The sequence below is a fragment of the Cyrtonyx montezumae genome, unplaced genomic scaffold (genome assembly GCF_038088225.1).
Source record: "Cyrtonyx montezumae isolate F1298 unplaced genomic scaffold, pur_monq_1.0 scaffold_2, whole genome shotgun sequence".
Lineage (NCBI taxonomy): Eukaryota > Metazoa > Chordata > Aves > Galliformes > Odontophoridae > Cyrtonyx > Cyrtonyx montezumae.
The window spans coordinates 37,144,746-37,160,666 of record NW_027071936.1 but is presented as its reverse complement, the minus strand read 5'-3'; the positions used below and the strand labels follow the sequence as shown (position 1 = coordinate 37,160,666).

The 15,921-nt window shown below is 41.3% G+C and overlaps 1 protein-coding gene across 1 annotated transcript in view; it reads right to left on the bottom strand.

Moving 5' to 3' along the window:
• Positions 1–9,961: 9,961 nt before the first annotated feature.
• BMPR1B (bone morphogenetic protein receptor type 1B) overlaps positions 9,962–15,921 on the bottom strand; it is a 28,540-nt gene continuing 22,580 nt past the window's right edge. Inside the window, exons 8-10 of the mRNA XM_065736902.1 lie at positions 13,643–13,818; positions 11,844–11,974; positions 9,962–10,487 (exon numbers count right to left, since the gene is read on the bottom strand). Coding sequence (XP_065592974.1) covers positions 10,362–10,487; positions 11,844–11,974; positions 13,643–13,818 — 433 coding nt within the window. The 3' untranslated portion in view covers positions 9,962–10,361. The remainder of the gene's footprint in view (positions 10,488–11,843; positions 11,975–13,642; positions 13,819–15,921) is intronic.

Here is a 15,921-nt window from a genome sequence, read left to right as displayed (position 1 = left end):
CTGCCCAGGGAGGTGGTGGAGTCACCAACCCTGGAGGTGTTCAAGGAACATTTAGGTGTTGTGTTGAGGAACGTGGTTTAAAGAGAACTGTTGGTGATAGGTGGACAGGTGGACTGGATGATCTTGTAGGTCTTTTCCAACCTTGGTGATTCTATGATGCTGTCCACCTGATTTGTGTGCCCACTGGCATGCATGTTGCTAGACACTGGGACACAAGGGCAGTGCTCCACACGTCCCTTCCTGAGTGAGACTCACACAGCACATCTCCTTTGCCCCTCCCAAGCCTGCAGCCATGACGTGTCGATTGGTGAAGTGGTAACCCCATGCCTTGCAGCATTTTGCCTGCAGCCCCTCTGCTTGAGCAGCGTATTGCAGGTCCCTGATAGTCCACTGGGTGCATTTGGCCTTCTGCTACACCCCTCTTGGCTGCCGCAAGCCGATGGAATGGGAACTTGGCAAAAGGACCTAACTATTGTTTTTTAGCAGTTGACGCTGCAAACCTATTTCATTTTCTGCTCCATGAAAAGACTCACCTTTCAATACAACACAGCATACAAGATGTAGTGGTTTAACTTGTAGTTCTGTTTGTCTGCTGTTTCTGATACAAAGAATGCTTTCTTTTCCATACCATCAGCTCCAGGTTTAGACCAGGACCTGATTATTGTTATTGTGCACAAACAGGCACCTCCACCCCTTAGTGTTCTTCCTCAGACATGAGTTCTTTTGTGTTTTGTTTTTGTGTGTTTTACCCAAGGCTTTCAAAAGTGTGCCTTTAAAGGTAACTTGGAAAATGTCAGTGGTCAAAATTAAAGGAAAATTTCATCTGACCTTTTTCCTCTTTGACATTTCCATTGGCTTGGGTCTTTTTTTTTAATTTCTCAGCTCACTGACACCAGTGGTGCTTTCTTCACACGCTGAGCAGTGATCACAAAGCACTTGTTTTCTCAGCAGTTACCCAGCAGTATGCAAATCAGACTTCCAGTCAAACCCAGGGACTTGAGGCCATAAATTTTAACTTTCATCATTGGTTCAAAGTTACACATTTTGCCTGTGTAACCCTCTCTGTTCTTACCAGAACACAGAGATGCCAAGAGCATCTTTTCCATACTGAACCATCTTGTTTCTTATGTTGGGCTCTGCAATGCTAATGGAAATCTTGCTTTCAACTTTATGAGGCTTAGACCAGGGCTTACAGCTCTGCCCTTTTCCTACATTTTTTACCCACCTTAGAGCTGTAGAGCTTAGCTTTCCTCCCTCCGTGCCATCTTCAGGTGTAAATAGTTGTAGCTAATGTGTGCTTCTTCACCCTTCCCACGCTAGCTCCTTTCCCAAGGCAGATGCATGACCTTGACTTTCTTTCAGCTCCTTCTTCATTAACCTGTTTTTATTACCTTACATCTAGGCTCAGCACACACACCCAGCTGTGTGCTCTTGATAGGTGTGAAATACACGCACCCTTGTCCCTAGACCTTGTGAGGAAGCACCTCAGAGTTATTTGGCTCACTTCAAGACTTCTCTCTCTGTAAACTATTTGACCTACCTCTTCAAGAAAAACAGATGAGTAATATTCTCAAAATATTCTGAATTTGGGGCATTATCCTTCTGCATTTTTGCTGTAAAGGGGATTTATTGTCAGGGAGGAGCATCTGCAAAGGATGGCAGTGAAGGTTATTGCTGTTTGACAGGGCAATGGCATCAGCATCACCAGGAGATGGAGCTGGTCTTCTTCCATCTCGACTGCTCAAAACTTACTGCAGTCACAAATGGGACAGTTTTTCTGTCCTATTCTCCATCTACCTTTGCAGGGACTGCATGAGCTGCCTTTTGATTCTTTCACAGATCCACATCTCGTTGCTACCACTGTTCAGGTGAGCTCCCACTCTAACTAAAGCTCTATTCTTGTTCTTTTTTTCTATTTCTCTTAGTCTCTGAGGCAGTCTGGTGGCACGCTGTGCAGCAGGGGAGCAGACCCCATGGCATCCACCACAGGAGAGGGGTGAGCAGCAAGATCAGCCGGCTGCTGGTGATGCCATATTGTGTGGGAGGCCGTGTGGCATGGGCACGCAGCCATCTTGTGGGGCAGTGCCCTGAGGCAAAGGCCAGGCTGCTCCTTTAGCCAGAGAAACACCACCCAGGAGAAGGCTGTCCCATCCCTTGGGTTCAGTTAGACAGAAAGAACAAATTCTTAGAGATCGCTGTAACATTTTACGTCAGGTGAGCGCATTTGTTTTTGGAAATGGCTGCAGGCTTCTTATCCTCCAGTTATTGCTACCTTTTTAAGTGCTTATCCTTTCAGTTGTCCGCCATGTGCTGTGGCACTTTCACTGCTCTTCACTCCACATCTTTGTTACGTACATGCTGATTGATAGTAATATATATTATAAATATATATATAATTGCTACTGATTTCAAGGAAAAACTTTGATTTCTGAGTTAGAAATGCTGTTGGAGACAGTCTTTTTCACCTGATTTTCTTCAGTTCTTCTTGTGTTGTGTTCTTGTAAAGGTGGCTGTCAGTGTATGGTGTAAGTTCGGGGGCTTTTTTTGTTTTGTTTTGTTTTGGTTTGGGTTTTTATCTGTTCACAGCTGATCCCTCGTACCATGCCGAACAGCAGAAGACCTAAGAGTTGTTCTATTGAATCCTGAAAGTTTTGAGACAGTGAGGGTCTCTTGAGTCAAGATTTGCATCTCTGGGAGGCTGAGGCTCCTTTTTTTCCCAAATCATTGGCAGAAATGCAGACACTCATGAGACATGTTGGAGTCTAGGATGCACGCAGAGCAAAACGTGTCTGTTGCTTGAGTTTCTTGCTATTTCTGCTGCTTACATATAGGATAAATGTATTTACATGGTTTAAGTCCATCATTATGGACAGTCCTAATGTCTTGTATTGCTACCTAAAATAGTTTCCTTTGGGTTCTCCTGTTCTTGTTTTGGGGGTGGGGTGGTATGGGGAAGGGGTGGGGGGTCCTTTAGACTATTGTATGCTCTAGCCAAGTAGGTACCACAGCCTGGAGGTTAATTTTAAAAACGATGATACCGTTGAGTTTTTGCTCCTGTGCCACGGGCACTTTGTTAACTATCTTCCTGAGTGTTCAGAAGTCTTTTCAGGTATTGCTTGGGTTCTTGTGTGGCCCCAGAATGACAAATTGTTTGCCGGCTTGCTTGCTTAATCAGGCAGTACAAAGATGTGAGTGGTTTGTGAATGAAAACTAAACCTTTGGCCCTTCTCCCACAGGGGCTCCAATGAGGTATTGACTTTGGGGTCACCACCATAATTCACTACTAGCTTGTGTGTGAAAGCTTGAGTTTATAAACTGAGCTACAATGCAGATTTTCAAATGCCGAAGGATGTATCTCTGACATTCTTTGAAGTGGGATTTTCACAGAAATGAGAAGTGTATGTACGCTTGTGTGTGTGTACACATACATGTATATGTACATACACAGAGAGGAGAAAATAAAGGGACATCTAGTGCAGGAGGCTTTTAGCTCTTATATTTGTTGTGGGGCATCCTCTTATGACCAACTTTTGCTTGGGAAGATGAAGGTCAAAATTCAGTGCTGTATCATCTCTGCAAGGTCAAATGATAGGCAGTACTGCAAGAGCCAACAGTTTAAAAACTGACTAAGTAGAGTTGAGCTTGATCCAAAAGCCACAAAAGCGAGCCCTCAAATTTAGTAGGTCAAGCTCCATGCTTGAAAGAGAATCATTCTGTTTATTTACCTACTTGTGCTTTAAGCTTGGCACCTGTTCCCTGAAATCTGAAAATCCCTTTTTTCTGAAAGTCCTTTGGTAAGCTCTGACTGTATAAAAAAGCAGATATAACTCAGAGTTCCCACTAACCTCTATCACTGAATAGGTATCCCACATTTTCTATGATGCTGGTTAAGTGTATTTAATAGTGCTTGAGTCTCCTTGACTGTTATCAAAGAAACTAATGGCTGTGTGTACCATACCCTGGGCCTGGCCTTTCCTCCAAGAGCATCCTGTAGAAGTGGCAGACACATAGCTTCTGAATGGCCTGAAGAAGTGGAATGTCACTTGCGATCACTCAGGGACATCCTAAAGCAGTAAGGTGCCCCTCAGAGGCTTGCATGCTGGTCTCCAGCTGTTGGCTTGCAGCTGGTGGGACAATAGCCCATAGATGAGAAAAGCTTGTACAGCCTCTTTGGTTGCTGCCAGCTGGCTCTTGCTACAGCTTGCCAGTAAATCTGAGAGCTTAAACAATGAGAATAAAAGCAAAATCAGCCTGAAAAGTAAACAAAATTAGAAAGAAAGAGAAGCAAAACAGTCTTCTCTCATTGATCTTAGAAGCCTGCCTTGCAAAAACATGCCCTGAAGAGTGAGCCAATATTGTATGTCAAGGTAGGGTGCATAACACAGTTGAGAAGTCATGGCATTACCATTTTGGCATATCTGTGTGGTCAACTTGTTTGATAACATACATTCTGTTTGTTAACATTGAAGAGAAAAAGATGAAAGACCATGCCTTTATAAAGTGCAAAGTTCTTTACTTACTTCTGTACCTTTATAAAGTGTTGAAGGAGGGCCCATAGGAAATGGGCTCTGTGTGATCCAGGCCGAGGAGATGTGTTATGTTTCTTCCTCCTGTTCACAAGTCTCACCTTTGAAGCTCTGCCGGGGTCTGTGGGATTTTTTTTTTTCTTTGCTTTTTAGACATGGAGAAGTATTTTGGTTTTGATTTTCCCTATTGCTGTATCTTCTATGCAACTCCTTTTCTAAAGACTTACTACCGGAGAAGTGCTAGCCATTGCATTATTTGTATTGCTGTACAGTGGAGGTGTGGTTTACTAGTTCTGAGTGTGCCTCTTACCCCCCTCCCTTTTTCTCCTTCCCTCTGTTTGTAAATGCCTGCATTTATTCTGTCAGCCTGACATGTACAAAGTGTAAGAAAGAATTTTTAAACAGGTAATAAATTATATTTATAAGCAACTGGAAAAAAAAAAACACCACTACGTTGTGTTCAATTGTTTAGTTCCTGGAAACTTGGAAGAAATTAGGTACTTTCAGTTTATTTTAATTAAAAACAACAACAAAACAACTCAAAAGAAATGCTTCTGCACATAAAATCTCCTCACGATGCAACTTTTATTGCACTATATTGTTCAGGACCCCCAGCTCTCACCTCAAGCTTATCTTCCCATGGAGAACAGCTGGAGACCTGGGTAAGAATCACTTAGAGTAATTCTTCTGGGGTGTTATTTCATAGCCACAGTCGAAGGTGGAAAAGGCAACAGGCAGGGAAACACAGGTGTAGGGCTGACACAGCCATTTGGGGCTGCACCTCTGTGGGGTGCTGGTGGGGAATGAACCTTTGAGGCTACCAGCCACATGATAGAGGTGAACTGGGACTCAGGAGTCTACTCTGCATGCCATGGGCCAATACAGGGCCTGTGTGAAAAAAGCAGAACACAGCCCAAAAGCTGCGAAGCTGGCAATAAGCTTCTGTGCCAGGTTTGCTGAATCCTGAAGGCCAGCTGGAAAAAGGCACACCTTTACAATAATTAGCCTCCCCTGTGCTTGGATTACAGCAAGCTTTTGTGAGACTTAACAGATCTTTATTTATTTACTGTTTTATTATTTTATTTTATTTTATTTTATTTTATTTTATTTTAATTTTATTTTATTTTATTTTTTTATTTTATTTTCCTCCTGTTGCCATTCCTGACAAGAGCTGGAATGGGGGCCAGGTGCCAGCTGCTCAAGCTGCTCTGCCCTTGTGGGACACCACTGGGGCGTGCCATGGTCTGCAAAGGCAGAGTATCACCATGAGGCCTCCAGTGGGCGGTGGCTCCTCTGCTTCTCTGGCTTCTCTGCTGAAAATGGGACGCAGACAACCTCTGCTCACTGTCTCCTGTCTTTTTTGTTTCATCTTACAATTACCTACTCTGTTAGAGAGAGGTTATATATGACATGACTTGGAGCTATGACACAGACGGAAGATCTGTATCCCAAGGGGCAAGAAGAATAATTTCTTCTCTGGTAATTTTTTGAATGCTCAGTGGTCCTGCAGATAAAGAAAACCAAGCTGCAGGCAGGACTTATTCCTGTGAAAGAAAGACAGCCAGACAACAGTCACTGCGGTGTCTGTCAGATTTCTCATTCAGTTTTTCCCCTTGTATCTTTGGCTTTTAGAGAAGACAAGGTCCTCTCTGTTCATCCCACTATTGCCATTTTGTCCAATCCATGTGCTGCTGAATGTGAGATTCCTGTGTTTTTTGGCATCCCTGCAGGTTGGGGGCTGCTGTAGCCTGAAATCCTTCCCTCGTCCAAGCGGTTTCCTCCTTATCCTCAGGCACTTTTCTATAAGGTAACCCATCTCTGTGTATTTTTCCTGAGACTCCTAAGAGCTCAACAGAAAAATGCTCTTTACAGACTTTCAGAAAATAACAGGCAAGGTAATTACATGCTCATAAACACTGAGCTCAGTGCTGTATGCTGAAACACGGTAGCGCGGAATGAGAAGAGGGCTCAAGACATAAATATGTATACAAATGTCTATCTGAATATATAGTTACATACAGTCCGATGTCTCTAAGCACAAAGCTTTGCTGTGTTTCAGCTGATGCAGTACATGGAAGCTGCAACTTGTATTTTTTGTTTTGCTGAACCACTGGGCTGGGAAACCAAGCCTGTGCACAGATTAGCTTCTGTGCTATCAATGCTATTAAAAATAGTAGCCATAATTAATAAGTATACTGGGGGAAGAATGGATGGGAGGAGGAAGAGGACTCGCATAGAATTACTGAAATGCCAAGTTTCTATGAATTTCCATAATCAGCCACAAAACGCAAGTGACTGCTCTATTAATGATAACGCTTTTCTAATTACTATTTCTCTCTTCAGTGGGTTGTGAAAGGAGTGAAGCGTGTTTGTTTGGTTTTTTTTAAGCCAGTGGAAATACACACAACATCTTACCGTTTACTTCTTATCTCAGATGGAGAAAATATATATATAAATAAATAAATAGAATGTGTTATAGTTAAAACAATCTAAGCAGTGAAACAAAAACCAAAGGTAGTGCTTTTCAAATGCATGAAAAGTAAATAGAAATAAAAGCAAGCTCTTTCATCAGGGAGAGATGGAAACAATTTTATTTGGGGGAACATTAAAACATCCATATACAATTTGAACAAATACAACAGAACAGCGTGTTCCCCAGGTTTTCTAATTACAGTATTTACAGGTTTAATAAGGCACTGGTTCTCAAAAAAGAACACAAATTAGTTTAATTTCTTAGCCTTTACACCATCATCAACTTTTTCTTTAATAGAAATAACTCTGTGTTCGAGAAAGGATAGCAGTTGCTACATGGCATCTCTCTTTTCCTCTTTGATGTATTTTTTCCCTTCATCTCCCTGTGCCATCTTGTCTCTGCCAGTAAGTCACTAAACTAAACTTTCCCCATTAGAAAACTGGATTATCAAACCTGAGGGCATTAAAACCCCAATTAATTTTACCACTGACTTCCAAGCCCAAATCAACGTGCACTGTGAAACCACCAAATCTGTAAGTGCCATTGGAAGTCTATAAATGGTACCACCGGACACCTTAAAACCATAACAACTTCATTTGCAGTACTGCATAAATTTAACCATGCAGCCAGCAACTCAGATGTCACTGTGCTAAAAGAAATGACTTCCAAGCTTGCCTTAAGCCTTTTTTCAGGTCTTAGAAATACACCTTTACAGGTAGTGCCATTGATTATAGTGGGTAGGAGATTTGAGGGGAAAAATCCAGCCTTTTGAGTCTAGGAAGAAAATGAGCAGTTACTCACGTAGATGCAGACCCTCTGCTTTCTCGGGTGTGTGTCTCCTCATTTATATATACACATATATATATATCTATTTTCCTAAATAGCACCGCAGCAGTGATTTGTCAGTTATGCATTTTCATAAATAAATATTATGTTTTATTTAGTGCTTTATCATCCATAATATTTTACTCTTATTCCACATAATGGACACCCAGCCGAATATATATATATATATATATATATATATATATATATATATATATATATAAAACCCTAACATTAACTTGAACACTTAATACAGACACTTTTTATATCAACCAGTATCTCAGTTCTCTTTTGGACTGAAAAAATAAGACTTGTTCAGAGAACAAGAAGGATTACACAGTATGCTGACAGCACACAGCTTGGAGAGCCATTCTGTCCAGCAAACCATCGGCAGGAGGCAACAGCCAGCAAAACCCCTCCAAAACACTTTTAGGGAAATAAATCATCATTAAAGTTAAAAAACAAAACAAAAACATATTTGAGGAAAACACAACAGAGCAGGTGAGGCTTCCAGCTGCATGACTTCTTACCCAGGACTTTCAAGGACAGGATTCGCAGTTGCCATGTGTGGGGCCAACCATGTCTCACCACCTACTGCTATGAAAATCCAAGCAATGTCTCTGTTCTCGTGAGTTTTACCCCCTCACCAGTCATAGCAGGACCAACTCTGGCCATTAGCACTTCCCATTCTCTTTGTCAGGGCAAAGCTCTTTTGCCCAGCTCCTTTGGGGTTGGGTTTGTTTCCTAAGGCAAAAGGGCACAAAGGCAAAAGGTAAAATGAATTAAATGTGGAAACAGTATGAGTCAATTCCTTAGACAAAAAGGTACTTTTTTTGCCCACAAACTTTCAAACAAAGGCACTCAAAGAGAGCAGCAAACTCAGGCCTCACTGATGCAAGCATTCTATTTATTAAAGACAGTGAAAACCAGCATTCCCCCTCTGGGGCTGGATTTGGCTTACTGTTAATTTGAGAGATTTTCTTTTTGTGTTGGTTGGTATTTTTGGGTACAGGCAGGGAAGCTGCAAAGAAAAAAAAATAGAAAAAAAGCACTCTAATTAATGAAAATCCTCTGATTAAACTTTAACACCTATAATCATGCAGCTCTCACTGTTTCTCTTGAACCTCACGCATTTTTCTCCATTAGCTTAAAAGAATTAAATGGTAATTTTTCAAACTAGGAATACCTTCGGGGATCCATGAAGCTAAACCCCAATTACATTTACCTCCCAACCACAAATAAATCAGTTTTGTCCAAAAAGGAAAAAAAAATAGCATTATATAAATGCTAAGGATAAATTCAACATGGCAATTATTTTACTTCTGAAATAGTTTTAGCATAATCAAAGCAGCATTTTAAAGGAGTTATTTCAAAAATAAACTGAACCACTACCATGTGAAGCAGGACATGGGAGAGCAAAAAAAACCAAAACAAAATTTAGTGTAAAATGGTAGCTTCCACACAGTTCAGCTTTGATAATCTGATGAAGAACAGATACCTTTCCATAGAAAATACTTCTTCAGAGGGAAAATTTTGTTGTCCTGTTAACTCTCATTTCCTCTTCTATAGTTTTAACTTTGCAGTAACTGCTGCAGCCATAGGAAGGAGAAAGGGAGAGATATAACTGCGTTTCCTGAGGCTCTTCTCTTCCAAAAACTCTTACCAGTTTGACACTATGCAGTCCTAGCTTGCTGGTGGAGACTGTTGCTAGTGTGCAGGCTTCAAGGCTGCTGAAAAGCCATCAAAAATGGTAATAATTTCATGTCAAAATGCTCAGTGACAGCTGCCGTGAGGTGTCCCAGCATTGCACTGCAGCTGTGTCTCTAGGGCTTCTGGTGATCCTAAATGAGATGCGACCTCCCCAGGGGCAGGCCCCCGCAAGAATTCTGCCTTCCACATCTGCAACAGTAGAGACATAACCAGGCTCTGTCTGCACCAGAACAACCACCCCCCCCGCCCCCCCCCAAAGGTGCACAGGGCTGTGCAAAGATGCCAAGGAGTTGGCTTTCAGGATGATTTCCCCTGCAGCTTCCCTGAGCTGCACAGACCATCTCTTTCTGAACGCTGGAGTGCAAGAGTTTCATTATAAATGAGAAAGTCACTTTGCTTCCAACATCAGCACAGTTTCACTCTTTTTTTGTTTTAACGTAACAAACATCTTTTTAACTTCTAACCAAAGGTTTTATTTTCATAAAATTTAAAGCAGTATCTTTTAAAACAATCAAAATAATAATAATAATAACAATAATAATAATAAAATAATAAGTGGCTTTCATGGAAAGCAACATGCATAACCTTAAACCAGTTACTAAAACTGTATATCCCTGTGTAAACAAGGGCAGACAAGCCTCTTCCAACCTTGCATGCCAAAATTCAGCTGATTTTGCCAAGAACAATCTCCTCAGAGTTGTCAAACAAACAGTTGCTCTTAAATACGACTGCACTCAGGGTACTTATCAGCACCTCTCCGTGACTTCTGCCTGCAAGAGAAAGTCTGTTTCCATGGGTCTTCATGATGAGGAGCTGGTTTTGCTCCATCAGAGCTTAATGTCCTGCGACTCTGACATTTTGGCAAGTGTTTTCTTGACTCGTAGGGCTGTGAGCCGGGATGCGGGGTTATGGGCCCAGCACTCCATCATGAGCTTCCCCATCTGCCGCAGGCACTGCGGGGGGAACGGAAGGAAAATGAATGGAATATGAGATTGGAGCTGGTGGCCCACGTAAGGGAAAAAGGTCTTCTCTAAGGCAGCCAACAGACATACATGCTGGATTTCAAAAGGACCACATAGCCCTGCTCTGCACCTCCTTCCAAACACACTGAAGCCTTCCTTGAGATAGACACCAAACATGTTCCCTCTGGTGTGAGCACCCTACCTGAAGGCTCAGCAGCTGCCATGAGGCTGCATTCCTGGGCACACCTTCCCACAGACTGTGACACAAGCCACCCAGAGAGGCTACTTTACTTTTCCTCACATTCCCAAATTATCCACAACTTTCACAACCTCAAACTTTCATCTACCTTCAGAACACTCATCTAAAGTGTGTTGTTCCCAAATGACACCTGTCTTCTGTGACTGCAGAAGACTTTATAGCATGAAGCTGCACCAATTAATGTGATCACTTTTGCAGTCAGCACATTTGGTGCGTCAGCAGTTCATCTCTGATTCCACCAGCACAACGCTGCTTCATTACAGACTCTCAGTGGGGACTGTTCAGGTTCTCCTCCACTCCCCTTATGTCCACATTTGATTCTAGAAAGCACTCTCTGAGTCCTACATCTCTTCTGAATGGCCGCATCTGTTGACCTCCTTACTACAATGCAAAGAATTACGAGTGCTGCTTCTGTAAGATATAAAGGCTGCTCCTCCGTGCAGCCTGGATGCAGTGATAGCACTGCATATCAATACCTTCATTATGAAATGCAGTATCATGCACTAATGCTAATGCAAAATCATGCTAAAATCAGGTTTCGAGGACTGTACACCTGTGATCGCAGAAAAGTGGTAAGCTCATCTGATTTCAGATAGACTGAAGAAATTAGGTATTTTTTTTTTATTAAAGGAAAAAAAGTAGAAATCATATTCCTTGTATCAGTACACACTGAAGCTGCAGCCAGTATACCATGTACACCATCAGTGCACTAAGCACTAGGAAATAATTTATTTCAAAATGTTTGGCTAGCCACTGAGTTACTGTTATTAATACTGGAATGAGAAAGCAAAATGAGCAGTAGATGAAAACAGAGAGCCTAGGAAGCTCTCTGTGTGACAGCATACAGCCTGCTGTCACTATGTGATCTGGTAGACAGGCAGCAGCCCCTGAGGCTTTCAACACCTGCAGCTTCAGTGGGCATCTCTAAGAAAAACACTTTCCTTCCTGGTTGCACCAGCAATAAAGCTCCTCCTTACTCAAGAAGACACAGAACTAGGTCAATGTCACTTACTCATTCTGATAAAAAATATTAGGAATTTGAGCCCAAGCCCCGTTAAGCAACAAAGCTGTGTTTTAAAGGATAGTACCTCATCACTGCTCCATCTATTGGGGAATGAAGGACGTAGCCTTTTGATGCACACGATCTCCCGCATGTCCTCATAGGAGGGGTCACTGGGCACAAGGTCGTGGTATGGGAGCTGGTATTCTTCTACTATTCCTGAAAGAAACCAGCAGCTGCACGTCACTGCAGAACACATTTTCCACTACCCTGTTGTTAATGCTGCTCTCTGCCATACACTAATCTTTGTCCACTTTGTCTTACTCTCATTCTGTTTTGTCCTCTCCTGCTTGAGTTTCGTGAACACACTGCAATGAAAGAACTAGTTCATGGCTTCACTGTAGGACAAACTATTTTTTTTAACCCTTGCCATTCTTATCTGGTGAAGGGCAGTAGGATGTGCGTATCCAGCACAGGGAGACACTCCTTATCCATTACTCATTCCCTGCTCCCTCTAATCCTGGCCATTCCTTCTTCTGCAATGGATTTTCTCAGTAATAGTAAAGATAGCATAGGCACAATATGCTGAGAAAATACCCTTAGTGGTTAACAATTAAATGCACTTCTGAAAAGGACTTCACAGCCCTGAAAGTTCATGCTACAGTTGAGCTCCAACACAATCATTAGCTACTTGCCGAGTGACACAGTTTCCATCTCTGTTGTCCAGACTAGCAAGCTCCAGTAAGTCATGATAAAAAAGAATAATTTCTCAGCCATGAGCTCCTATCAGAGCAATTACGCAGATAATGAACTCTGAATTAGGTTTACCTCCTATCAGTGGATCTGACACGTATTAAATACCTGCTTTTTCAGGAAATGGCAAGGCATTCTTCCTGCATGGCAGAGATGATGATAACATTACAGACTGCACGCAACATCGCTGCAATTTACTTTACCAATGTGCAAACACAGGGATCACATTGCTCACCAGTGAAATTCAACTCCTCTCAGGTGAACCCAGAGCAAGCATTCAGCACAACACTGCGAGGCTTTAAAAATCAATAAAGCTGGGCGAAGGTAACACAGACCCAAGAGATGTGCTTTGCTCTTTTACTCACCACCAATCTGGTGCGCAACCGCTGCCAAGTAATTTCTCTGCATTTAACTCTCCTCGGTGGCAAAACAGAGGTAATAACAGCCATCATTTCTGTACTACACTGAGCAGTATGAGCAGAAAGCACACTCAGCCTACGCAGACAAGAAGAGATCTTCACCCTAGAGCTGCAGCTGGCTGCATTGCTTCGTCACCACTCTCCTCATGCTTGAGTGCCCAATACCAGAAGGAAATGAGGCACATGACTGGTACAACAAATGATGTAATGCGTCACTTCCTCCCGGTTTCTTTCTTGACTTGCCTTGTAAATAGATTATTTATTTTAAATAGAAGTGCTGCATCCTCTCAAGTTGTTTATCTTTCTTCTTATATTTAACTCTAACAAAAAGAAGAATTTATGACATGTTCTTTCTGCTAAAATAGCTGGATGCCTCCAGTCCAGCAAAAATGTGTTGTCATTAGAAAAAACACCAAGATTAGTCCCAAACTCCTTCTGTGGTGCAAGCATCTGCTGCCTTCAAACAAGCTACTAAAATACAGTACAAATCTTTGCTGTTGCAATAGCATTGACTGATGTTTTAAAGTAAGTTTCAACTAGAAAAGAGAAATTAAGAGAATTACATGCATGGTTTATCCATGTATTTATTACATTAAAAATAATACCAAAGGAAAAGGATGTAACGGAAGATTAGGGCTGATAATCAAATCATAGGGTTCACTGACACAATTAAAAGCAACTTCCCAGCTATCAAAAAGTTATGATTGTCATTTACCTCCTGACACACATCTCCTGGCTATCTCCCAAAGGATGAGTCCAAAGCTGTACATATCAGCCATGATGTACGACTGAAAGTGATTTCTGTTCAAGCTTTCATCCAGCACCTCGGGAGGCATATAGCGCTTTGTTCCTACGCGGGTGTTTGGAGGGATGTCTACCTCATTTGTATCACTGAAATAGAGAAGTAAAAAAAAGGCATCAACCATGCTATAAAAGCAGCTTGAAAAGAAAGCAACTAAAATAGGGGAAGTAGTAGATTCAGACCACATCCACACTCAAACAAGGTCAAAAATAGCACATTATCTTAATGGAACAAATCTTGCAAAGAAAGCCTTAGTGTGAACACAACTCTTCCTAAAAGGCTGACTTGCCTGAGGCAGTATTAAGCATCCAAATGCAGAACCACAATGGAGATAAGACTCAACAGGGATGCTGTAACATTTGTGAAATTTCATTAGCATTAGACTGAACTCTAATGCTGGTGATAACGATCAAATCTTCATTAAATGCTATTTTCTTAACATACTCCACCACATAATGCTTTAGTCTTAGTAATTATTGGAGGACACTAAATAGCTCCAGCAGTATCATTTAGCTATAGCAAATCAGGTCTGCAATGAAGAGTCTATGTTTCGTGCATGCATTATGTTTGATCTCTCCCAGCCTCTGCACATCAAGAAGTACAAACACACAGATGGAAATGTGTAAAAAAATCTAACCAAAGGCGTCACATCTCACACAACAACCAGAAGAGACAATGTGTCTCTAACATGAAGCAAACACCCAGTAAATGTGTGATTGGATTTTTTTTTCGTTATTACTTAAGATTCAACTGTAGTAATTCTAAAGCTTTCAAAAGTTTAGTGTCAAGCGTACAGTGAGGCTTGTTTAGAAAGGTCTGTTTCCCTTTCCTCACCTTCAAAACTTGAATCTTTTAAATGTGACAGATACAAGAAAATCTCAGAGAATAATCACACAACTGTAATTTTCTTTTCCTACAAGTATGAAAATGACAAATAAAAGCCAGACCTGAGATACAACCAGTCACCTACGCAGTCATTAAATCATACATATGGTGGTTGCTCTTGTGTATACCCTCGAGAACTGACATAAATCTAGTGACCTGCACCATCTCGCAATATTTTGAATAAAATGAGAAATGCAAAAAGCTTTACTGAACTCATTATTTTCAATGCAACACATCCCTTTCAACTACTATTTTCTGGTCATTGCCAGGAAAAAGCTGTCTAAGGAAGAATTCTTTACAAAAACAAGCAATGCAAAGTAAATTCCATTCAGATAATGAGAGTTACATATTTCACCTTCTATAAAGACACTTGGTCCTTCCCAGTTCTCAGTTCATACCTAAGCAGTGTGCTGCCCTGTATCTGTCAGATGAAGTACGCCTACAAAGGATGAACTTCTCTGAAACTTTTACAGTGAACAGTGTATTTCTTTACTTGTTGTTTTCCAGGCCCCTGCTCTCCTGAGAAAAACTGTTCCTTTCTCATCTTCTACAGAAGTGTCAGCTTCATAAAGGCCTCACCAAGAAAGCTGGTAGATAAGTCGCTTGTGAGAAGGGCACATTTAACCATCTTTTCTTATAGTCTGAATAATTTCAGTTCAAGATCTGTAGAGATTTTTTTATATATACATACTTAAGGGAACCCACAGTTTCAAAGTTGACCTCTGAAACAGAAAACCTTCTGTCTCAGAAGAAAACCACATTTCTGCGCTTGGAGAAATCAGAGCATTCATAACACACATGTCCATCAGGACCAGCACTGAGCTCAGGCTCCTTGTGAACAGAGCAACCAGCTGTCAGAGAGCAATAGCTACTTTATGGATCCCAGGAGCAAGCAAGTCCTACTTGTCTGCTCCTTCTAAGTTGCTTAAACACATAACCATTTTTAAAAATCAAATTTAAAAGCCATTTCAAAAATCAAATCTGTACTTCGGCAATTTGATTTGATGGAAATGAAACAAAACACGGCCAGAATGGGATGCTTTTCAATAAATCCCAATTAGCAGCATGTACAAATGATTAGTATTATTCTATATATGTTATGAATGAATTATTTAGTTATCAGACAAGCTGAAAGCTTCAGCGACAAGTTTACTAATGTGCATTCAACCTGTCTGTGCAAAGTCCTCTTAGCACAGGGCAGTAATATACAGGTTGATACTGAACATACAGTGATGAAAACGGAACATTTACACAAATGTAACGGATGTGTTCAATTACTGGAAGGCAACTATTTCTACACCTGGAGT